The sequence below is a fragment of the Protopterus annectens genome, chromosome 4.part0 (assembly GCF_019279795.1).
Source record: "Protopterus annectens isolate FY-2018-M chromosome 4.part0, PAN1.0, whole genome shotgun sequence".
In the NCBI taxonomy this organism is placed as follows: Eukaryota; Metazoa; Chordata; order Ceratodontiformes; family Protopteridae; genus Protopterus; species Protopterus annectens.
The window spans coordinates 1,977,017,357-1,977,043,117 of NC_056733.1; the positions used below are offsets into that span (position 1 = coordinate 1,977,017,357).

Consider the following 25,761-nt stretch of genomic DNA (forward strand, 5'->3'; position numbering starts at 1 on the left):
GGCAAGAAAGACTGAAGAAAATGGCGTTGGATGCATCTTATACACCCCTGTTGCACTGACGTCAGGGAAGAAGTGACAGCAACTGACACTGGACCAAGACTTTGGAACTCAGGCTGACTGCGGGACCGCCTGATGGCAGGATAACCCAAGTGTAATGACTGCAACACGATGAACATCCGACAACTAGCAACGTCGTGGTCAGGGCCTAGGCAAGGAATACAGAAAGAATGAAAGTCCTTATGAGGTATTTGCTTCCCATAAGAAATACAATTAACTTTTTCTGACATCTGTCTGGAGCAAGAAAAAAGTTTCCCCAACGGGGTACTTAGATTTTAATGAATACTTCGGATCTGAAACTTGAACATGAAAATCTTAGGAGTCGGCCGAGCGGCCCTTGCGAACTGTTTCTGCTTCGGGCACCACGCGGCAAGAAAGACCGCAGAAAATGGCGTCGGCTGCATCTTTTATACCCCTGATGACCTGACGTCAGAGAAGAGGCAACAGCAACCAACGCAGGACCCAAGACGTTGGAATTCAAGCCGACTGAGGGCAACCTGCCAGCAGGATAACCCAAATGTAATGACTGCAACAGTGAAACAAGAAGAACATCTTCTGTCAACTGTCTCAATTATAGCAATGTGTTTTGAACAGACAGTAGTCCCAGTATTTTTACACACACACAAACAGTAGTCCCAGTACTTCTACATACATATACACACACTCACACACATATATACCACAGGTGTGTGTGTGTGTGTGCATATCTATGTGTCTATAGCTGTACGTGTGTGTGTGTGTGTGTGTATATATGTATATATACATATATTTATGTATGTATATATATATATATATATATATATATATATATATATATATAAATATATATATAGACGCACACACACATATATAAATGCATACACATATGCACACACACACACACACACATATATATATATATATATATATATATATATACACATATATATATATATATATATATATTTACAGGATCATAGGGAGTTACTAGGCTAATGGCATGAGGGCCCTTACAAGCCTAGCCAAATTTTACCCTTGTTACCATGATCAGCACTTATTACCCCTGTCCAAGAGGGACACAGGTGGAAACCCCGGGGTGAATGTACAGTTACCCATTCAATCGTCCAGATTGCATTTGAAGGGGGCCAATGTGGTGCTCTGTTTGATGTGTGTCTATTTCAAAGGTGTGGTTACCTCTGGGAGACAAACCTGTCCCTCCAGCAAGTTCTATTAATGTCACATATCAGGTTTAGGTCTTTAGAGCGAGTAACCTGTGTGCCATTTGACTTGAGGATGTGCAGCATTTCCAATAAAGCGAGGTCAGAGATCACCTTACATGCAAGGCAGAGATTGCCTCTGAGTAGTCTGTATGAAAAAGAATAAAGTGACAGTGATTTCAGACAATCCAGTCTGCTGAAGTCTTTGCATTTTCTTTGTAAGGAACCTTTGTAGTCTCTCCAAATGCTGCAGGTGCTTTAAAAGGTACATGCCAAAAGAGGTGTTGTACTCAATTATTAACCTAATAAGTGAAGAGTACAGGGAGGTGATAACTTCACTTTTTCTCGTTCTCGAGGCAATGCCCTTACTTAAGAGGTGAGCCATATAGAATGCCCTTCTTACTACTATGAAGACATGGTGATAAAAGGCAAGGTTGCTGTCAATCTGAGAGCCCAGATCTCTCACCACTGAGTGCACACTTAGGGTACTGCCATTGATGTGGTAATTTGCAGGAACATCGCTCTTGCCGAAAGGGATGATAATACATTTTTTTGCATTGAGTTTGAGGCCATGACTTTGGCACCATTCATTTGCTTGCGTAAGACCTTCTTGAAGGATTGTTAACATTGTTTGGAGATTCTATGACCGGACCCAGTTTGCAGTAATCAGCAAACTTTGTCAGCCACAGCCCCTTGGTTTGAGCTTGTACTTTGGAGAACGAGATTACGAACACTAGAAGTACCAGGAAAGATTGTTGTGGAGCACAACTGGTAATGGTCTGCTGTTGGAGGTGGATTCCCCTATTTTGTTTGCATGGGTTCCATCAGAGAACCAGTTCTCAACCCACCTTAAAATATAAGGATTGACGCCTAGCTGGGAGTATTTGTCAATGATGCCTAAGTGAGGGATAGTGTCAAATGCCTTGGCCAGGTCTAGGTAGGCTGTATGCACAGATTTCCCTTCATCCAGGGCCCATATGACTGTCTCGAAGAAGTCCACTGGATTTAACAAGCATGACCTCCCCCCTGACAAATCCAAACCGGGTAGGATCTAGTGTTTGGAGATTACCTATATCACTGCTGAGAAGGTCCATGATGATTCTCTCCATGGTCTTGCAGATAAGGCTAGTCAGGCTAATAGGTCTGTAGTTCCCGGGGTCAGTAGAAGCACCATCTTTGTGCATGGGGATAACGGTGGCCGTTTTCCATTCAGCTGGGATTTAGTTGGTACTTAGACTGTGACTGAAAAGTGTAGCTAATGGTGATGCTAATTCTTGTTTGACGTAGGACACAGCCTGGGATGTTATCAGGTCCCATGCTGTGTTTTTGGCCTAAGAGAGGGCATTTACAAACTGCTCTTGAGAGATACAAGGTAGGGGACAGGTGGTAGGGATGTCATGAAGTATGTGTGGAGGGGATGGGGGCGTGAAGTTTTCACCGAACCAGCTGGCTAGTAAGTTAGCTATGTCCACCAGCTTAGTGTATGTGTTACTATTAACTACCAGTTCAGCACAAATCTCAGCCTTGCCTTTTAGGTTACGGATGTAAATAAAGAATGCCTTATGGTTGTCCTTGGTTGAGGAAGCTAACTTGGATTCGTAGGTTGACTTGGAGATTTTCACAAGAAGTCTTATTTGCTTATTTAAGATGAGGAGGTATTATCTCTATTTTAGAGCCTGCACCTTCTTACTTTTGGACAGCAGCATCCTTCCTTTTACTGTAAAGCCTGTTAAGGGTGGTTGTCCACCAGCAGGTTTGCTTTTCCTTGAAGAGCACATTTTGGTCCAAATAAGTACTGCTGAGTCAATGCAGGTGCTTGTATAGGGCATTGCAGTAGAGCTCAGCATAGTTACCAGTTCCGTCTGAGGGGAGAGGTGCAATGAAGCTATTTGTACCAGCCCGCAAGAGGATATAATCTGCTTTGGAGAGGTTTTTTTAGCCTAGCTGCTGCTAGGAGATGGTCAGATGTGATAGTTAACTCAAATGAGACTGATTTGTGGTAAGATCTCACCAGGGATAAACTCACAGTGGGGGAGCTACAATGATGTCCCATATTTGTAACTACCAGATCCGAGATGTTGGCACCCCTGTTGGGGGTGTCAACCAGCTGGTCCGGGGCACTGGAGTTGACAAAGTCGAGGAACCTTAGGGCAGGTGAGTTTGAGCACGAGTAATTCACCCAGTCACTGCAAGGGTAGTTAAAGTCACCCAAAACTATGGTGTTGGGATGTATCTAGATCGACTCAAGTTGATTCAAATAGGCAGAGTGGGTGTCCTGATTCATGGAGGAGGTTGTGTAGATGGCAATGACTTTAAAAGGAGTCCCACCAACAGTTAATTACACCTGAATTATCTTTAGGGCGTCATACTGTTTGACCAATACGGAGGTGTATTTATCTTTGATGAATTTGATACACCGCCTCCCTTAGTTTATTGCCTTCAGTTTGTGGTCCGAATGTGTGGAAGGAGGTGTACCCAGCATGGCTGGGGTGCTCTCCACAGCCTTGAACCAGGTCTCTGTGATTGCACAAATGTCTCCATCCTCCAGGATGAGGACTGCTTCCAGTGAGTGCAGTTTCATGTTAAGACTCCTAGCATTTAGCAACATGACCTTGAAGTTGTTTTTGGTTGGTATTTTTACATTGGGAGTTTTTTCTTTGTGATACTGCCTAAAAAGACACTATGGGGATGGCAAGAGCCTTAGCCAGTAGCCAAAATCCCAGGGGTGACAGTTAAAAGACCATCTCTGGCAAAGCATCAAGGTCTGTTGATCATGTCATCCCAGGCTGACAGATACTGGATTCCATTAGAATGGAAAAAAAACCCAAAAAAAAATGTTTCTTACCAATAAATTGATGTTGCTAACAATATTAGTGTTACCAGTAAAACAGTATAAAAAGGGTAGGTTTAAAATCAATGCACTGTAGCCTGAGGAAGAGGGCTGAAGTATGTGAAAGTACTTTTCTCATTCTGTACTAGCTGGAAGTAAACATTTTGGATTTTATTCAAGTTTCATGGTTTTGATGTTGCTTTGTTTTTATGGATCCCATTAGAATGACATCAAAAACTAAGCCAATTATGAAGTCAATCATTTTCTGTTTGTATTGAGGCATCTTTCTAGGTGAAGGTAAAATGCTGCTTAAGGCTAAAGACATACCTGTCTGAGAAGCATACTCAGACAACTCGGTCATGTCTCTCTTCATACAGTCCAGAGAGGTACGTCTCTAGTGTTTCACATCAACATGGACTATGACAGAGTCATAACGATACCTGCTGTTGAGAGACTTGAGTGAATGTGTGATATGGCAGACCCTGGCACCTGACAGACAGCTGACCGTGACCTTCTCCTTATGCAGCCTGGTGACAGTGACATCTGTGTGTCTCACAATGGAGTCCCCTATGACTAATATGTTAGGTTAAGTGCTTAGCCTTATGGGCTTGACAGGTGAGACACTGCTGCATGAGCTACTGTGTGCATTGTGTTCTGCAGAGGAAGTATTATGTGTAGTATGCTTGTGTTTGAGTGTGGAACACCTCTGGCATTTAGGTAAGTTGTGATGAGGACCTCCGCATATGTAGGTATGTGTGATGTGGGTTTGGGTGGAGTAGGTGGTGTGGTGTGCATGCTGACAATCCACTCCGTGTCAGATGTGTTGACTGGCATGTGAAAGAGCAGTGATTCAAGAGTTTTGATACAGTTGCATCTCTCACATGTTGAGTTAGTGTGAACTAGAAGTAGAGTGCTGTCTGTGTACATGAGCCAGTTGCTGCACTGCATCAGGATGCCCATGTCAACCAAGCTGGCTGGAGAAACTGTGGGAAATTGCTCATTCATAGTGCTAGGTGAATTTATATGGTCAGAAACAGGAATATGGTGGAAAGTGGTCACATGTAGGAATAACTAGTGGGCAAGCTGTGTTAATGCCTCAGAGGCTAGGCTTAATGTTACACTAGTAAGTAGAGCAGGGCCTCAGAAAAACTCTTGCGGCCGTTATTACAATGGGGTGCATACACAGCTTCACTAGTACTGCTTCTTTGCCCAGAAATATGCTAAAGATGAGGAACTACACTGTTGGGATACAGCTGTATCTAAGGGAAACATTGTCAAAATTATCTGTCCGGCTATGGCACACAACTGTGAGACAGTCCACAGTGCTGTACAATGAGCAAACAAGCAGAAACCCAATCAAGGGTAGGGGTTAAATACCAGAAGGTTAAAAACCTACAACAACTTTAAAAACAGCTCAAAAGAACCAATGAGGTGCTTATTCCAAGCCCTAGACCAGCCATCCTTTACCAGCCAGGGACCAATCAGCACAATCCTCTCGCTAGAGTGCAGAAGTGCCATTTCTAATCCAAGATGGCCTGGAAAATTTGTTCAGACAAACAACAGCCACTACAAACAATCAGGCCCAGAAACAGCATCCCTGAGTCTGGACTAGGCTACACTACTAGCTACACTATTGTAGGCAGAAAACAGTACAGAAATGTTTACCACAGCAGAAAAACAGCAGTGAGACACTAAAAGGTTTTAAACAAAAAATAGCAAGGAGACTCTAGAGAATGCTTTTAACTGCAAACAAATCAGTTGTATGATACACTCCTTGGCAGGAAAATCAGATCAAACAGATGCTTAACAAATGGAGAAAATTTCCAGTTAATACTTTTCAAACAGTGAAAATTGTTAAAAAAGCTTTACAAACAGTGACAACAGTAACTAAAATGATTTAACGGGCCCAGTAAGGCAGTCAATTGCAGTCCAACAGGGCAGCTGTTTACAGTAATAAAATACAGCAGATAAAAAGTGTAATAAATGGTGAGAATAAGCAATAAATAGTAAAAATAAGCAAGAAAACAAGCAACTTATGATTTTTAGGAAGCTCAGAAGCCTCTAGTCTGAAATCTCAGCACAGAGTTGTGGCTGTGCCCCTCCTCCTTTCAGCTCAGTATGAACAAGCAGAAACCCACTCAAGGGTGAGGGTTGAATACGAAAAGGTTAAAAACTGAAACAACTTTTAAAAAGTTAAGAACCAATGAGGTGCTTACTCCAAGCCCTACAGCAGCCAACCTTTACCAGCCAGGGACCAATCAGCACAATCCTCTCATATATACAAGATGTACAAGTCATTGGGGAAAAAGAAATCAGTGTGAAGAAGAGAGCGAGGAAGGGAATATGAGATAGGATGGGCAAATGATGTATTACATACACACCAGGTTCCACCACACAAACATTACATACACACAAAGTTCCACCAGGGTGAACTTTGCCGTTTCTCCAGTATACTGCAATCTTGGAGTTGGTATATTTAAGTAGAGTGGGTTGAGGGGGGTAAAGCCCTCCACTTGGGTGGGTTTAGTTTTGGTCCGTTGATTTTTTATTCCACAGTGGCCAAGTGACTCCTTTCCCAAGGAAAGGATTTTTGCATTCCGTGCTTTCGGTTTATAGCCATTTTGGTGAAGTGGAGTCGACCAACTAGGAATCGGTGAAGTGTTACTTCTGTGTGAGTCAAAGTAGACCTATATATATATATATATATATATATATATATATATATATATATATATATATACACACACACACACACACACATATATATATATATATATACATAGAAATATATATATATATATATATATATATATATATATATATATATATATATGTATGTATATACACATACACACACACACCAGCATTCCTAAAACAGACATCCTGATGTTCCTTTCCAGAAAAAAAAGTGTGTGTGTGCACTGCCCATTTACTCATCTCCCCCTCTAGTTTTCTTGTCTCATGCCCAAATTATTATTTGACCCTGAGGTACCTGAAATTTAAGCTACAAAACCAAATACCTATCCCCAACCTCAGGTAGCCAGAGGTGACTGTATATCATTCTGAGATGCAATATTTAGAAGTTGTTAAGAAGAGACAAAACTATTTTTATTCAGCTTGGCATTACATAGAATGGTTCAGGTTATGCTACAACAGACTCAATATGCAAAAATAACTGTGAACAGCCAGGATGAAATCCAAAGCAAATAAATTACTGTGCATAGTTTAAGAACTTGACACACTGGCCTAAACTGTGGATTGATATTTGTGTTTTCTTTTTTTTAACTCCTAATTCCTGAGTAAGTGCTAGTCAAAAGTCAGGAGTAAAGAAACATAGTGCACACCAGACTGTGATTTGTTTGATGTCTATTGTCATGCAAAGTTAACTAAGTACTTGAACCTACCCAAGCTGGAAATGTGAGATTCTGGTTCACTAAGAGAGAGGAGATGGGAGGAGCAACTTGGTCGAGAACTGTAACTAACAAAACTGCTCTTTGTAAAAAGTCTTTTTATCTCAGTAATTTGTTGGCACTTTTGAAAGCTTTTTTTTCAGAGAACGTGTAGTACATTAGTAGGTGCAACATTTGTAAAACTCAGTGCAGACTAGTCAATGACTAGGGTTGCCACCCCTCCATTTTTTTTCCGGACTATCCGGAAATCAAACTGATTCTCTGGTAGTCTGGAAAACACTGTACAAACTCCCGTATTCTGTTTCGGCAAAGGAAACAGACTATCGGGGTCTGTAAATCGGTTGATTTACTATGATTTTTTTTTTTTTTTTTTACAGAAAAGCATAGTAAATCAGCCAAAAGCAGGAACGGAAAAAGAGGGTGTTCCCTGCCAGGTGATGTCATCATGACATTACAAAATGTGTGGGGTGTGGGTGGGATAGGGGGAGGGGTGAGCAGGGTTACTGCTAATGCGAGGGGTGTAGTTTTACTCCGGTTTTAGCCACAAAGAAAGGTGGCAACCCTATCAATGACACTTGATCAGCAAACTCTTAAAAGTAGCAGTTTTTTCAGGTTTTCCATTTTAAATGAATGGAAGTCTAATATAACAACAAATGGTAGGGGCTACTTTTTGTCACAATCATGGCTGTCATACCGCATTCTGGGAAAGACAGTTTTCCAAAGGAAAAAAACTCTCATCATGATGTCTGCCTCCATGAAGGCAGTCAAGGATAAAAAAATAAAATTAATCAATACTTATTTTGTGGCAAGCAGTTTTGAGAGGTGCAGAAATTCATGACTAGATAAAAAATGTTTTTTCATCATTTGCCTGGAGTGGTCCTTTAATGAGACCAAAGGTTCTGAATCATCCCTCCCGAAGTGGAGTCACTTGTGGTTAGTGTCTCCTACCCAGACAAAAATAGATAAATAAACAAGTGCACTGGTGTCTGTTTAAAGCAAATTTAATAATAAAAAAAAAAAATTTTTTACAATATATAAAAAAAGGTCAATAACTGGATTTGGGAGAGAAGTTAATGCAAAATCAAAAATAGTTATTATTTATTTGTCTTTCTTGGCATTGAAAAGTCCAATTGACTAAAACCCATTTTTGGCAGGGGCCCGAGGAGAAAAGCTTCACATTTAGGTTATACATTATGTACATTTATATTTGCAGGGTAAATACATCTATACATGAGCTTATTTTCATTATTTTTAAATATTTTTTACATGAGCATAGCATTTTAACAAAAAGAAAAGAGAGGAATTAACATTGTTTAGCTAATTACTGAGTAGAGAAAATAACATACAATAACAGTTAATGTATTTATAGCATGAAGGCTGCATGGAAAAGATCAAATTATAGTTATGTACTTACCATAACTTGGCATCTATGTTATCTGTAGTCACCATTCATCACGTTAGGGTCTTGGATCCGATAATGGATTTGAGCCAGCATACACAGACAAACGGCTTAGCTCAAGCTCCTCCCCTCCCATAATGCTCCGCTGCCCTCTAATCCCTCAGATCGAGTTTGCATAAGGAAAAAAGATAGATCAAAACCAACTAATAGTAAAATAGGACCACCATAATCCAGCTAATCTCCTAGGAAGGGGGCTGGTGGCTGGGACCGTGATGAATGGTGAATGCAGGTAACACACATGCCAAGTTATGTTAAGTACATAACTATAAATCTGATGTTATCTCAGTCACCATTCCTCATGTTAGGGTCAGAGCCCCCAGCTACCTAAATCCTGGGAGACTTCAAGGAAGGACATGCCGATGAACCGTGGAGCCAAAGGAAGCCCTTCCTCTAGAAACCCAATCCAACTTATAGTGGGAAATGAACGTGTGGGGAGAAGACCATGTTGCTGCTGCATGAATGTCATCTAAAGATTGACGATCTGCAAATGTAGTTGAGACACCGCTCTGGTGGAATGAGCCTTTACTGGTGCAGATAAAGGAACACCTTCTGAAGAGTAAATGAAGAAAATACATTGTGAAAAACAGTGGGAGACAGTGACTTTCAAAATTCCTCTGCCCTTTCTATTCATAGAAAGGGCTACAAACAACTGGTCTGAATGTCCAAACTTCTTGGTCCTATGTAGATAAAAACGAAGTTGACTATGAATGTCCAAGGTGTGCAGGATATATTCCCCTTTATTGGCATAGTTAGGAAAAAATACTGGAAGCATGAATACATTGATTAGGATTATCTGTTAAAGCCACCTTGGGCATAAAGGATGGATCTGGTTTCAGAGACGCTCTGTCCTTATGGAAAATTAAGTAGGGCAGCTTAATTGTAAGAGCTTGCAGCTCCGAAACTCTCTTTGCCAAAGTTACTGCCACCAAAAAGGCAGTCTTCCATGAAAGGAATTTGATATCACAACATGCCGCCGGTTCGAAGGGTGGCTTTGTCAATGCCTGCAGCACCAAAGTCAAATCCCACGGAGGAGATGGATGCTTCACAGGAGGTCGCAAAAGAAAAACACCCTTCAAAAAAGCCTTGCAGAGGTGGGAAGAAAAGGTAGAATCATCACGAAGATGAAAATTTGAAATTGTCACCAAATGAATCTTGATCGTGGAGAAACTGGCCCCTTCCTTAAAAAGAGAAGTCAAGAAGAGAAGGATCTCAGGAATGGAAGATGAAAAGGGGTCCAGATTCTTATTCTTTGCCCAAACAGAAAAACTCTTCCATTTACTGGTATAAACCTTCCTGCTGGAAGACCTCTGGGAAGCAAGGATAATATCCATTATGGGTGAAGCTAGCCTGGACTTAGCCAACATCACTGGAAGTGGACATACCACACTGTGAGACGCAGAGTCTGAAGGTTCGGGAGCAGAAGCAGAGATGGATGAGATAATAGATCCTGAATTGGATCGAGCACCCCAGGGTGGGTGCCTCAAGTGAGACCGGAGAAGGGGGAACCACACCTGCCAAGGCCAGAAGGGGACAATAAGGCTCAATCATTTCTTGAGGCATTTGGCTTTCTAAAGTACTCTTGGATTAAAGAGAAAGGTGGAAAGGTATATAAGAGACCTGGAGGCCAATCGTGAGTGAGTGCGTCCCTGGGGGATTTCCCCCTCTGGGGGGATCAATGCAAAGAACTTGCTGCATTTATGGTTGAGAGGAGATGCAAACAGATTGCAGCTTGGACATCCCCACCAACGGAAGATCTGTTGGGCCACCATTGGATTGAGGGACCACTCGTTAGGGGTCAGAATAGCTCTGCTCAATTTGTCCGCCAACACGTTGGATGCTCCGGGAATGTGTGTTGCAATGAGAAAGTGCCCTATGGACATCACCCATTCCCAGACCCTCATGACCTCATGACAAAATGGATAAGAACATGTGCCCCCTTGCTTGTTTATGTACCAAACAACCGCCATGTTGTCCGATAGAACTGCAATCGTTCCCAGAGGGAGGCAATCCTGAAAAGCTTGCAATGACAGGAGGACTGCTCTCATCTCCAGAATGTTGATGTGCAGTTTGGTCTCTGATGGCGACCACGTCCCTTGGACAGTCTTTCCTTGGAAATGTCCCCCCCACTCTAATAGGGAAGCATCCAAGGTGACCGTCACCATGGGAACTGGAGAGAACAACCTGCCCGCTAGGAGATCCAATGAGTGAATCCACCACAAAAGATGCCTTCGACACACTGGGGTGAGACAAATGGTGAATGACAGGGGTGCAGCCACGCTGACCAGTGAACTGCAAAGGTCCACTGAAGAACTCTCATGTGGTACCGAGCCAAATGTACCAGGAAAATGACAGCCACCATGGACCCTAGGGCCCTGAGAATGTGTGAAGCCAGAGGACATGCTTGCTCTAGCAGAACCTGAATCTGGGCGTGAATCAGACATCAGGCGAAGAGGAAAAGCTGCAATCTGCATGCTGGTATCCAACAGAGTGCCTATGAACTCCAGATGTTGGGTAGGAATCAAGGAGGATTTGGCCATGTTTACCGTAATTCCCATCTGATGGAACAGGGAAAGTAAGGTATGAATGTTTTCCAATAGCTGATGCTTTGTAGGGGCTATTAGGAGCCAATCGTCCAAATAGGGAAATACCTGGATTCCCTGAAGCCTGAGATGAGCTGCCACCACTGCCATGCATTTGGTGAACACCCAGGGGGGCTGAGGTGAGGCCAAAGGGTAGGGCCCTGAACTGAAAATGATCGGCACCCAAGCAAAAGCGGAGAAATCTCCTGGATCGTCGAGCCATCTTTATATGGTAGTGTACGTCCTGGAGGTCCACTGAGCACATCCAGTCATTGCTGTGCAAAAGGGACACAATTGACTGCACAGAGACCATCCGAAACTTTGGCTTCTGTACGAATAGGTTCATGCAACTGAGAGTCCAGGATAGGATGGAGGTCCCTGATCTCTTTGGAACTAAAAAGAAGTGGGAATAAGTTCCAGATCCTCTCTGCCCTGTGGGGACCTCTTAGATGGCTCTTTCCTGAACAAGGTTCACAACCTCTTGTCAGGCCAACTCTTTGTGACTGGGTGGCATGTCCAAAAGAGTTCTGGATTTCAGAAGAACTTCCGAAAAGGGAATGCAACAGCCCCTGGATATAATTGTTAGCACCCACTGTCGTTTGTAACGCTTGCCCAGGCTAGAGGGTGCAAAGATAACCGACCCCCGACTGCCTCCAGAGAAGGACAGTCGGGCAATGTCTCAGGGATGCTGAAAAGGTTTCTCAGAGAAGGGCTCCCTAGAACCTTGATTCTGTGGGCCTCCTCTGCCCCTAGGGCAATGTATGCAATTGAACCCTCTTCCCTGTCCCCTGGAAGAGGAACCATCCTAAACATCCTGAAAGAAAAACTGTGCCTTCTGAAACCACATTTTCTTACTCCCCTTCTGGGTCTTAGAAAAGGACCTCTGAGAGGCAGAAAATCTGATCCCAACAGCTGACAATGTCTTCCCTTCCTTTTCACTGCGGGTCAATATTTCTTTCATGTTGGGACCAGGGGTTGGATTCTTGAAGGCCTCTGAAAACCCGCTTAGGTGCAGCCAGGCTTGACACCTAACGGCAATGCCTGAACCCGCTGCCTGTGAGGACCCTTCCGCAGCATTGGAAATTAGCCTCATGGATAAATTCACAACTGAATGAAGGGTTGACAGTTTAGGAAGAATCACCTTAAATTTTTCCTCAGACATGGACCCAGTTCCTTTATCAAATCCTTCTGGAGATGGGTGAATTGTGCAAGACAGTGTAAGGCTCGGAGGCTAAAGGAAGCTGAAGTGAACACCCGCTTTCCAAATCTGTCCAGAGCTCTCGATTCGCGATTGGGAGGATGGACAGAAGAACTCTGCTCTGTCAATTCCTTTTTGGTGGCAGCGGCCACCACAATGGCTTCAACCGGGACCACTCTGGACCAAAAGGTTTTGTCCACTTTCTTAGGCACTGGCTCCATGGTATCTGGCTCCTTCCAAGCCCTGCTGGCCATGAGATTAAAGAGGATCAGCAGGGGGAGACACCCAAGAGGTAGATGGGCCCATATCAAAACCCTCCAAAAATATGGTTTTCTCAGAGGACGGAGACTGTCCAGACCAACCGCCTTTGTCCTTAAGGATTTCGAATATGTCTCCAAAGGAGATGTCCTCTGGTGGAGATCTCAAGAACCCATCCCCTTCATCAGCATCCGCATCTTCGGCTAAGGACTCCATGGGGGGTCAGATGTCTCCTCTTACATGTCCTCTTCCTGGGAACATCCTCCATCAGAGGCTGTGGGGAAGACTCAGAAGAGGAGGGGACCCCTGATGGGGAGGCAACCCCCTGGAGGCTAGACCAGACAGGCTGACCAAAAGCAGGATGACCAGGTCCGCTCAGACACTGAGGCTGGGTAAAATGACAGTGTGCGAGGGAGGCAGCTCTAATAGCAAAGAAGGATCTTTTAGCCTCCCAGAAAGAAGAAGGACTGGAGGAGGTCCCCCCTCCTGCCGATAACACCATAGCAGAAGAGAAGGTAGACCCCCACGGACCCCCCCACTCTGCCGGACAGCACAAGGCCAGAGCTGTCAAAGGCCGAAGTGGCCAGGGGGTGAGACCAGTCTGAAAAACCTAGACCCGAATCCAACCCCATGGCCCCGGGTCAACAGCTCTGCCCGAAGGGATGGTCTGTCCAGGGGGGGGCAAGAGCAGCACCAACCGCCGATTCCGATGGGGTAGGGCCCAAACTGGATCCCAACACTCCCCTGTCCTCCACCCTGCTCATCAGTCCCTGAGAATCCAAGCCAATGCTTGGATGAGGAGCAGTTAAATGGGAAGTGGGAAACTGGATTCCCGACCTTTGGTCCGGGGAAGCCAGAAACTCCAACTTCATCTGAGCTTTCAGAAAGGCCCGCATTATCCTGGCTATATCCATAGGAAAGACAGTCCTGGAAGATTGGGAGGATATGGAGGACCTGGTGGGACAGCCCTGCCTGGAACCTGGGGGGGGGGGTCTTCTCTTGTGCTCCCTATAGTGAGACCTATTTGGAGAAGAAAAGGCCTACACTGAAATCAAGGGATCCAAGGGAAAGTCCTCCACTACAATCGGCTCTCAGATCCAACCTACTCGAAGCCGACATTAACGAAGGATCCGAAGTAAAAGCCTTTGAATCTCTTGGATCCGAGGGGGTTGGATCCATGGGCTAAGCTCCTACCCTTGGATCTGAAGGTCTCGAATCCGGAGCCTAGGAATCAGGAGAGGGAACCGAATGTGTCAGATCCAAAGGCTTTGGATCTGAACCTTTGGATGCAGGAGTAGACTCCCTGATGAGCCTGCCTTGGCCGGGGAACCAGTGACCAAGGGGCCTCCCTTCATTAAACTGTTGATCAGTAACTTATTACGGCGGTCGATCTGAGCTCTAGGATTGAAAACGGCACAAATGCTGCACTCCACCTCAAGGTGGTCGCTGCCGAGACCATACAGACACTCCTCGTGTGAGTCGGAAACAGACATTTTCTGGCCACACGAGGAGCATCTCTTAAACCCCAAGGGTTTAACTGACATCACCAAAAACTTAGGGAAAAACCTACTCGTCATCCAGAAACAAGCCAAAGTTTGGATACCCAACAAAAAACTGTCCGAAACACTCACTAACTACTTAAGCACTTGAGATTAAACTACTTTACCTATACCAAACACAGTACACAAACACCAGCAAACCGCAAAAACAGCGCCAAAAGAGAGTATATATAACCAAGCTGGGAGGGGAAGAAAAGGCAAGATAACTATCATGAACAATATAAAATAAAGGAATTAACCCAAACAACACAAGACCCAAAGGTAACACTTACTACTAAGAGGAGCTGAGCAATCTGCGTCTGTCTTACTGAAGCGGCAAACAAGATCTGAGGGATTAGAAGGCAGCAGAGCATTATAGGAGGGGAGGAGCTTCAGCTAAGCTGTTTGTATATGTATGCCGGCTCGGATCCGATATCGGATCCAAGACCCTAATGTGTGGAATGGTGACTAAGATAACATCAGATCTGGGGTTTTTGTAAGTAATAATTTACAGACAGACAAGTAGAATGTAGCTTAAAATTGATAAGGGAACTATGAAAGAAGTTATGGAAATGAGCAGGATGATAAATGAACAGAGAACTGTAGTTAGTGGTGGGGTGTGAGAGAAGAAGGAAAAGCAAGAGTTTGGGTAATAAGTGCAGTATGAAAAGTAATAAGATAACAAAAAAAACATTTGGAAGCAAAGCAAAGTAGCTGTATGAGTTGGAGAAAGGTAACCTGAATTAAGCTAGGCAGCTGAGCAGGAAGAAAATAGCCACTGCTGGCATAGGAGATGTTTAAGCAAAGTTCTGAAACTAAGTTTTCTATCTATTTTAACTGTGTGGGGATTTAATTCCAGACTTTCGACACACGACAGTAGAGTCTCTCCAGCAGTGTTGAATGTCTTTCTGATACACAGTTTGTTATTACAGTGAAAGACTCCAGCAGGTGAATAGTACAGTAGAGTATTTTGTAATGTGGCATTTGCCTGGAGAGTACAATAGTTTGTGGGCAATGATTAGTTTTAAGTATGTCAACTGGTTTGGGAGTTCAAGCCAGTTTAATTGTTTTAATTGCAAATCAGTGGTGTGACTTATAAGGTTGGTTGGTTGCAAATGTAACTTTTGTAGTAGCAAAAAAAAATCCAGATGACCACCACGGCTTAAAACAGTTAGTTATGTACTCACCATAATGATCGATGTATGTGGTCCATCTCACCTACATTCATTTCTGATGGGTTTGGAGCCGACAATCGACTCTGACTCGGCCAACTGTTTTCAAGCACGAAGTCTCCAATTGTCTGGGCTAACTGGTATCCCAGGATGCAACTCTCCCAAACCCCCAGATCTTGTTTGCATAAGTCGAAATCACTCCACACACACATAAACCCTAATAAGAGGATTATCGTCCCCCGGAAGGGAAAAATAAACCAATTCTGAAGGGTCTCGAAACAATTATCCTCCAAATCCATAGGCAGGGGGCAGGTGGGAGGGTATGTAAGAATGTAGGTGAGATGGACCACATACATCAATCTTTATGGTGAGTACATAACTAACTGATGTTATGTGGTCCTATCTCGCCTACATTCATTACTGATGGGACAGCGTCCCTAGCTCCCCTAATTCGGGAGACTCAAAGGAAAACACTCCTGAGAACTGTGGAACCAAAGGAAGCCCGGTATGATGAGAGGCCCATGTGGCCGCAGCACAGATGTCATCTAAGGAAAGCCTGGCATGATAAGCTACTGAAGTCGAAACCGCCCTAGTTGAATGAGCCTTGACTGAGAATAGTAAACTTCTGCCTGCTGAAGAGTAAGCAAAGGTAATGCAATCCTTAATCCACCTGGAAATTGTGCACTTGGAGACAGAGAAACCCATTCTATTCTACGAAAAGGAGACAAACAATTGATCTGATTTCCTTGACTGTTTAGTCCTGTGTAAATAAAATCTTAGTTGTCTATGGACATCCAGTTGATGAAATTTGTACTCCGCCTTGTCGGAGAAGTTGGGAAAAAACACAGGTAACTCAATGGATTGGTGGAGATTAAGGGTGGATGACACCTTGGGGAGAAAGGATGGGTTAAGTCTCAATGAAACCCTGTCCTTATGGAATATTAAATACGGGGGCCTAATGGACAAAGCTTGGAGTTCAGATACTCTTTTAGCCGACGTAATGGCTACCAAAAAGGCTGTTTTCCAGGATAAAAATTTTAATTCGCAAGTGGCAGCCGGCTCAAAGGGGGGAGAAGTGATGGCTTGCAATACTAGATTTAAATCCCATGGCATAACGGCTGTTGACACAGGAGGACGTAATAACCAGGCCCCTTTTAGAAATGCTTTGCAAAGTCTATGACTCATAAGAGCAAGCTCATGGAATACGTGGAAGTTAGAAATGGCAGCCAGCTGTACCTTAATGGTGGAAGGAGCAGAGCCTCGTCGGAAAAGCAAAACTAAAATTTTAGGACCGCTGATATCGGGGCTGTGAATGGATCTAGGCCTTGTGACTGAGCCCAGATGGAGAATGTCTTCCACTTGCTATAGTAAATTTTTCTGGTGGAAGACTTATGTGATGAAGAAAGGATATGGACCACCTCAGGTGATAAGGAATGTAGTCCAATTATTGATGGAAGTGGAGCAGCCAGGCTGTCAACCTGAGGAACTGTAGGGAGGGGTGTCACTGTCCTGACATATGAGTCAAAAGGTCTGGTAATGGATCCAGAATCCAAGAACCATCCACTGCATACCGCTGAAGGAAGGGGAACCAAACTTTGCGAGGCCAGTGTGGAGCAATAAGAATCATCTTGCTTCCCAAACGAATGGCTTTCTGAATCACTCTTGGTAACAGAGGAGATGGAGGAAAGGCATAGAGCAAACCGGGAGGCCAATCGTAGACTAGAGTATCCCTGTGAAGTAGTTGCTGCATTTGGTGTTGAGGGGACTGGCAAAGAGATCGCAGCAAGGCTGACCCCACCTGCTGAAGATCCAAGTCGCAACTCGGCTGTTCAGGGACCACTCGTAAGGCAGCAGTATAGCTCTGCTTAGCCTGTCTGCTATCACGTTGGATTTTCCCAGAATGTGCGTTGCCACTAGGAACCGTTGGGAAGACACTGCCCAATCCCACACTCTCATGGCCTCTCTGCAGAGTGGATATGACTTGGTTCCCCCTTGTTTGTTCAGGTACCAAACAACTGACATGCTGTCCGAGTGAACAGCAATCGTTCCCCTTGGAAGAAAGCTCAAGTGCTTGCAACACTAACAGCACTGCTCTCATCTCTAGGACATTGATGTGTAGGTGTACCTCGTAATCCTGCCAAGTGCCTTGGACCATTCTGCCCAGATAATGCCCCCCCACCCTATCTGGGAGGCGTCCGTGGTCACTGTGGCAGCCAGAGAAAGAGGAAATAGATTCATGGCCTTGTTCAGGTTGGAATGACATAGCCACCAATGGAGATCCTGCTTGCAATGTTCTGTGAGACGGATCGGGTGAGAGAGGGGTAATTTTTGATAGGACCATTGGGCTGAAAGCAGCCACTGAAGGACTCGCATGTGAAGCCTGGCTAAGGGTATTAGCATGATGGTCGCCGCCATGGAACCCAGTAACTGAAGAACCAACCTGGCTGGGACCTTCTTGTGGGGCAAGAGAGCCTGGACCTGAGATTGCAACACCGTTATTCTTTCCTGAGGTAGAAAGGACCTCATAAGAACCAAATTTAATTCTGCACCTATAAAGACAACATGCTGTGAGGGCAGCGATGCAGATTTTCCCCAGTTTACTGTAATCCCCAACTTCTGACAGAGATTTAAGGTAGCCTCCCTGGCTTGGATGAGGAGATTCCTGGTGGGGGCGGTAAGGAGCCAATCATCCAGGTAAGGAAACGCCTGGAATCCTAGGCGTCTCAGGTGAGATGTCACCACTGCCAAGCATTTGGTGAACACCCTGGGGGCTGTGGTGAGACCAAACGGCAGGGCTCGAAAATGGAAGTGACTGGCTCCCAGCCGGAAGCGTAAATGTATCCTGGATGTCTTGTTTATCTTGATGTGATAATAGGCATCCTTGAGGTCGATGGAGCACATCCATACTCCCTCTTCCAACAATGGGAAGATGGATTGAAGAGTGACCATTCAGGACATAGTGATTTAATCGGCTGAGATCCAAGATGGGCCTCAGGTCCCCTGTTTTCTTTGGCACCAAAAATAGTCTTGAGTAAGTTCCTGATCCGATCTGGTCTGGGGGAATCGGTTGGATGACTCCTTTTCTTAGTAGCTTTGATATTTCTAACGCTACTTGATCCCTTTGACTGGATGGAACTTCCGGGATTCTTTTGATTGAGGGAGGAAGTGAAATAAAGGGGATGGTATAACCTCCGGTGATTATTCGAAGCACCCATCGATCCTGAGTTATGCTCTCCCAGGCTTGAAGATGCTTCGAAAAATGACCCCCGACTGGCTCTGGAGCAGCATAGCCAGGCAACCCTTCAGGGATGCTGATAGGAAGATCTGCGAAAGGAGTCGCAGTCTCCCAGATTGCGGGGGCCTCCTCTGCCCCAGGACGGCATCTTCCAGAATAATGTCCCCCACCTCTGCCTCTGGAGGGGGACTCACCTTGAGTGACTGGGAAAGACTTTTGTGATTTTTTGAACCACATCTTCTCTCCTCTCTGAGCCTTGGGATAAGGCCTAGAGGGAAGAGAAAATCGGGCCCCTACGGCAGATAAAGTCTTACCCTCCTGTTCACATCTAGTGAGAGTCTCTTTCACTTTTAGTCCAAAAAGAGAGGACCCATCAAAGGGGGTGTCCGTGAAGGAAGACTTGAAGGCCTCCGCGAAGTGACATAGGCGCATCCAGGCTCGTCTCCTCAGAGCAAGGCCTGAGCTAGCTGCCCTGCTCATCCCTTCGGCTGCATAGGATATGAGCCTCATGGACTAGTTAGCTATGGAACCAAGGGTAGACAACTGGGCGTTAACAGTCTGTGCTAGTGCCTCCGGCATGTTACCCGTCAAGGTATCTCCCACCTCTTTAAGGAGATCCCGCTGGAGCCAGGTAAAGTGACAAAGATAATTCAGGGACCATAGCATAAAGGTTGCTGAAGACATGGTGCACTTCCCATAGCGATCCATACTCCTGGACTCCTTGTTAGGAGGATGGACTGAGGAAGAAGCCTCGGCAACTTCCTGCTGAGTGGCTGATGCCACCACCATGGCATCTACAGGGACCCCTTTTGTCAAAAACTCTTTCCCGGGGGGAGCAGACAAGAACTTGCTAGGGCGGCTGGGAACAGGTTCCACAGAGTCAGGATGTTCCCACACCCTTCGACAGATAAGGTCTAATAATTCGTCAAAGGGTGGAGACACCCAGGAGGCGGTAGGTTGAGCTCCGAAGGCCTTGAGGAATACCGACTCCTCCTCAGAGGGGGGCTTGGAAGACCAGTCACCTCTCTGCCTCAAAATCTCCAGGATATCGGAGAAGGAGACGTCAATGGAGGATGACCTAGGGGACCCCTCTGCATCGTCGAGGTCGGTATCTGAGGTGATGGACTCGTCTTGGGAGTCTATGTGCTTCCTCTTGCACAACTTCTTCCTGGGAGGCTCCTCAGGCACAGACTCTGAGGGGCCCTCAGAAAGTTGGGGACCGCTCATGGGGGTGTCCTCAGGCCTTAGAGCTCCGCTGTCCACTGATAGGGGGGCGTCAGAGGCTCTCGCCAGGGTGTATGTGGGGATGGAGTGGTCGATCCTAGTGATGTCCCTGACGATCTGGCCAGTGCTGTCCTCATGGCCTCAAATGCAGGTCCCCCCGAATCCGAGGACTGACCTACCTCCGAGGCTACGACCAGAGTCAAGCGCCGAGAGGGAGACTCGGAGCCGACAGAAGTCCCGATGTGTCCCCATCGGGCCCGACCGAAGAAACCAGAGTGCCGAAACCAGATGAAAGAATCAAAATGGTTGGAGCCGACGACTGCTCAGATGGACCCATCAGGGGTATTGGAGCTGGCGTAATGACATCACTCGGTGCCGAACACTCCAGCTCCAATGACACAATGCTTGGAGGAGGAATCATCGGTACCGTTAGAGGAATGGGCTCCAGAGCCGACTGGGTCGGAGCCGAAAATAATTTAGCTAACACCGGCAACTGGAGGAGCCTCTGAACCACCCTATCTATGTCCAAATCAGACAATCGAGAGGATTTGGAGGCAACTGAAGGAGATGAGGATCTCCTGCCTACTGATTCATGAGTAACGCTGGGTGACCGGCTCTGAATCGGTTCCAAAATGATCGGAGCCGAGGTCGACTCCAGCACTACCGAGACTTCCTGCAGCCCCGAAGCCAATGGAGCCGAGGAAGCTGGATCCAACACAGAACTCTTCTCCTGCGGCTCCGAGGATAATGGAGCCGAGGAAGTAGTAACCACTTTCAAGATCTTCTCCGGCTGCTCCAAGGAACTAGATGGAGCCGGAGATAGTTTCTTAGACTTAGAGGATTTGGATTTGCCAGTAGTGGAAGTAGATTCTAAATCCTCTTCAAAACAGGGCTTGACCAGGCCCTTCAAGATTAGTTTATTTTTTCGTTCCTGCAGTACCCTAGAACTAAAAGAATGTCAGAAACTGCAGGACTCCTGTAAATGTTTAGCGCCAAGGCAATAAACGCAGATGGCATGCCCATCTGTGATGGACATTTTGTAAGTACACTTAGAGCATTTCTTAAACCCAGAGGGTTCATGCTCTTTTTGTTCTTTAGACATTGGCAGCAGGAATAACACACACAACACAATAGGATAGGAAGGTACACTGAGGAACTCTAAGTTAAACGCTCCTAAGAAGACGAGGAAAACACTGCCAAGACAACGAAGGAGAGGGCTAGGTCCCTCTAACTTAAACAGGCCTAGCCTGCCAAATACAAGGAAAACTACTCACACTTTCTACAAACTGCCACAGGGCCAAACCACAGACACAACACAACGTAGCTATGAAAATAGCCTTTGTTTCATAGGAAAAGTACTATTCTGCAAGAATTTTTCAGTCAAAAAAAAAAAAAAAAAAGAGTACTTAGCCACAGCCAAGCTCGAGACCACGTCCTGACACAACATGCGGCAAACGAGATCTAGGGGTTTGGGAGAGTTGCATCCCGGGATACCAGTTAGCTCAGCCAATTACAGATTTCGTGGTTGAAAATAGTTGGCCGAGTCTGAGCCGATTGTTGGCTCCGAACCCATCAGTAATGAATGTAGGCGAGATAGGACCACATAACATCAGGTTTATTTAGACAAGTGCTTTCACATAGAACAAGCCCATGCTTTCTCAAGTCTTCAATAAAACAGTAAAAATCGCTACACATTTTATATCAAAAAGCACTATCAATTAATCAATTAGATAGATCAGAGACAGTTTGGATAAAATCAACACTAGGGTCTTTAGAAAAGCCTGTTGGGAAAATAGTCTCTTAGTTCGCAATAGCATGCATCCTAAGCACTTATTTCCAAATATTATCAAAGGGCAATTAATTAGAGCTAGCAATATATGCAATGTGCACACTAATAAAGAGAAAGAAGTTAACTACTTGGAGCAACCATTTCTGGAGAGGGGGTATGATAAAACTGTGTTTCAAACTGTAAAGAATGAAACCGCTGCTAACAGTAAAGGAATTCATTCTATCAGTGTAAAGCCAGCAATGAATGCAACTATAAAAACGAACCTCAAGCATAATGATAAAGTATGTTTTGTTACTAAATCTGCTAGTGATGCTAGCAAGGTTTATGATATAATTAAGAACAACTGGCATTTCCTGATAACTGACAAGGAAACAGAAAATGTTATAGGTAAAGTGCCCAGTTTTGCATACAAGAACAAGAGCTATTTAAAACAATTACTTTGTAACGATCGGCTAAAGAATACTGTGTCCCCACTGAAGCTTGGAATATATCCTTGCAATAAGTGCAAAATGTGTCAATATGTTTATTCTGTACAGGAATTTAAACGCCCTATTTTGTCCTTTATATTTCAACCTAGATTCTATGCTACTGGTAGAACAATTAGCTTAATATACATGGCAGAGTGCAGAGGATGTACATGTTTTTATATAGGGAAAACACAGAAACGGCTCGAGACAGAATCTATCAGCATATGTATGATGTAAAAAATAAGAACAAATTAAATACTTTAGCTAAGCATACAATGGAATTCCCTTCACATAATTTTAGGTTTAGAGTCCTACAAAATGTTAATAATGATAAGGGGGGGTAATTTAAACAACTTAACTGAAATAATTGAATTAAAGTGGATATTAAAGCTGCAGGCTCATGTATGCCCTGGGCTGAACAATTATGTCTGCATTAAACGTGAGCTAGAAGCTCGCTCACTTAAATAAGATCAATACTAGCTGAAGACTTAATTAATGTATTTTAAGGGTGAATTTATTTTAATGATGTGTTTAACTGATTAATTGATGGTGCTTTTTGATATAAAATGTGTAGGGAGTTTTACTGTTTTACTGAAGACTTGAGAAAGCGTGGCTTGTTCTACGTTAAAGCGCTTGTCTAAATAAACCTCTAAGCCATGGTGGTCAGCTGGAAATTTTTTTTTTTGCTTCATTGACTTTTCGTTTTTGGATGATCTTTGGACTATTACTGGTAATTTGCGTTTGTGTTTTGTAGTAGCAAGAGGCTGGTTTAGTTTTATTTGTACTGTTGATATTTGTAAAATAGGGGAAGCATGTAACACAGAAAATGGAAGGAGGTGTGCTGCTGCTAATGTAGTCCTTGCTTGATCTGTCAGGTAGTATTTGGCCCTATAGAGGGAGCCGAGTTTTTGGACAGCTTTTTTTTTTTTGATAGAATGAAGTATGTGGTGATCAAATTTGAGGTTATCATCTATTATGACTTTTGAGTAGTTTAGTCTGGCTTATGGTTTCAATTTTTGCATTACTACTTGAGGTAATATGAAATGTGAGTTTTTAGTTAAGGTGCTGTTTTGGAATAAATAGTACAAGTTTTTAAATAAGTTAGATTTTTAGCCATATTTCAATGTAATTGAAAGATTTTTGAGTGATTTCCTGTAATTTTGTTTTGGATGGCACATCAGATAAGGGTTGAATCATCAGCACACTGTACAAGAGTGGTAAGTGTTGTAGCTGTATGAAGTTTATTTGTGAAAATATTAAACTGAAGGGCCAAGTATTGATCCTTAAGAACACCAACAGAGATTAGCTGAAATTCTGAAATGTTTTGTTGCTTGCTGATGACTGCATAAAAAACTGAGAAAGCAGGAGAGGCAGGAGTAAGTAAGACCTAGTGTTGTATGATTACATAGGGCGGGAGGTTGACACTTATAGCTTCTGATAAGCAACCAGACAATTTTATATTGTGGGGTTTGTTTGTCAATATCCAGTCCAGTGTGGCCTGCTTGTTAGTGCTTTTGCTGATTCAGGAGGTGAAGAAAATAGGTGACTACCATCCTTGGGGTTGCTGCTGTTTATGGATTGCCAGTCTATATTTAGGCCACCTAAGATGAAGATTTCCTGGGGGGATGTTGTCAGATATGCAGTGTAAGATATTTTCTGCTGTGGTAATGCTGTTTCCTGGTGGGATGTATACTGCTGAGATACATATACATGCTTCGTTTGGCTGATTTTGAGGTATGCAATCAGAAGTTCAGCATTATTAAATGTTGGAACATTTACATAGGCAAGAGTTACTTCTAAACTGTTTTTATAAATAATAACAACACCTACTCTTTTAAGATTTCTGTCCATTATGAGTATGTTAAAACCTAGGGGAATAATTTTCTTGTCTGTTATTTCTTGACTTAGCCAGGTTTCAGTGGTGATTAGTATGTCTGGGTAGTACAAATATAGACATGTACGGATATCATGAATTTTGTGACGCAAGGTCAAAAAATGATGGTATTAAAGAACTTATAGCAGATACAACACAACACATATGACAGATGGAGGAACGCTAAAGTGTGACTTAAGCAAGATAATGGGGGTGAAGGTTTTTGCGCAAGTCTTTAATAACAGTTACAGAAGAGCTCAGCATACAGTTTTGTCCGAGAGGTCTACATCTGTCACCAGATTGTCAGTCATCATTTCTGATTCTAAACCAGCACTGTTTCAATAATATAAACTTATTTTTGCTCTAAATTTTTTGTATTTATGATACTGTATAGTAAAAGTGCAGCTTCAAGGTGAACAGATAGCACTGCTAAAACTGTCAATATACACATACTATTGTGTTTCAACTGTCACTGTGCACACACAATACTTGTTATAAACAGTCACCATGCACTTTACAGGTTGTACCTCACATTCAGCTGTACCAAAACCATCTTGTTTCTCTTTACTGTTGCTGGGGGATGTTTTGACAGGTGTTTTTTGTAGAAAGTCTGAAATTCTTTGCACCAGGAAGTCTCTGTCTTTTAAATTGGCAAATAGGAAGGTCATCTTACTTCTGGTGCTGATGGAAAGTGGTCTAGGTAGCACACTGGAACTATCTGCTTTCTCAACAATTGTCACCTAAAAAAAAAATAAAAACATGAATAAATTATACTTTTAACAACTGGCTTCAATACCTCACAGCTACACATAAGGCCAGATTCCAAAAGACTTGCTCTAGGTGTGAGTGATACACTTTGGTGTAAGGCCCATCTATATATCAGGCTTACACCTGGGTACATCATTTACATACACCAAGAGCAAGTCTTTTGGATTCAGACCCATAGTCTCAGCATTGTTGTGGCAGAATGGGTCCAAAGCATACCAAACTGTCTCCTTCCCATGTACTGATTATGTTACAAAGACTGAGTGGCCTCAATCCAGTGTTTCATATATGCTCCCATATCCCCTCCCCCAAAACTAATGAGAAACATTAGAAACATTATAGTTAGTATGTGCTCAAAACACCAACATTAACCACCATAACACATTAAAGTAAGGATCAGAGAAAAAAGCTAATGAGCTATGTTTACTATGAATTGGAGAGGGTGGGAAGCTAAAATGCTACACCTAAATAATAATTTAACAAATATGCCGTATGTAACTGTATGACAGCTATATTTCAAAAGTGATGAATTCTAAGCATCACCTAGTCATTATCACTCAAAAAGAAATCATAATTTTGTTAAAAACAACAAATAAGTTGTCATTTTATACTTGAAAAAGCCTTGCACTGGGCAGGTGAAAGCGCTTATAAATTGTATTTTATAATAAATCCGTTTTAAGTCATCTCAAGTGTGCCTGAACCGTTTCTTTC

General features: G+C 43.7%; 1 protein-coding gene across 3 annotated transcripts in view; it reads right to left on the reverse strand.

Moving 5' to 3' along the window:
* Window positions 1–25,761, reverse strand: part of TBC1D9B (TBC1 domain family member 9B) — a 2,477,681-nt gene that overhangs the window by 1,993,128 nt on the left and 458,792 nt on the right. For all 3 annotated transcript variants that reach the window (XM_044069590.1, XM_044069591.1, XM_044069593.1), the window contains one exon: window positions 24,813–25,025. In XM_044069590.1, the coding sequence (XP_043925525.1) occupies window positions 24,813–25,025 (213 nt within the window). The remainder of the gene's footprint in view (window positions 1–24,812; window positions 25,026–25,761) is intronic.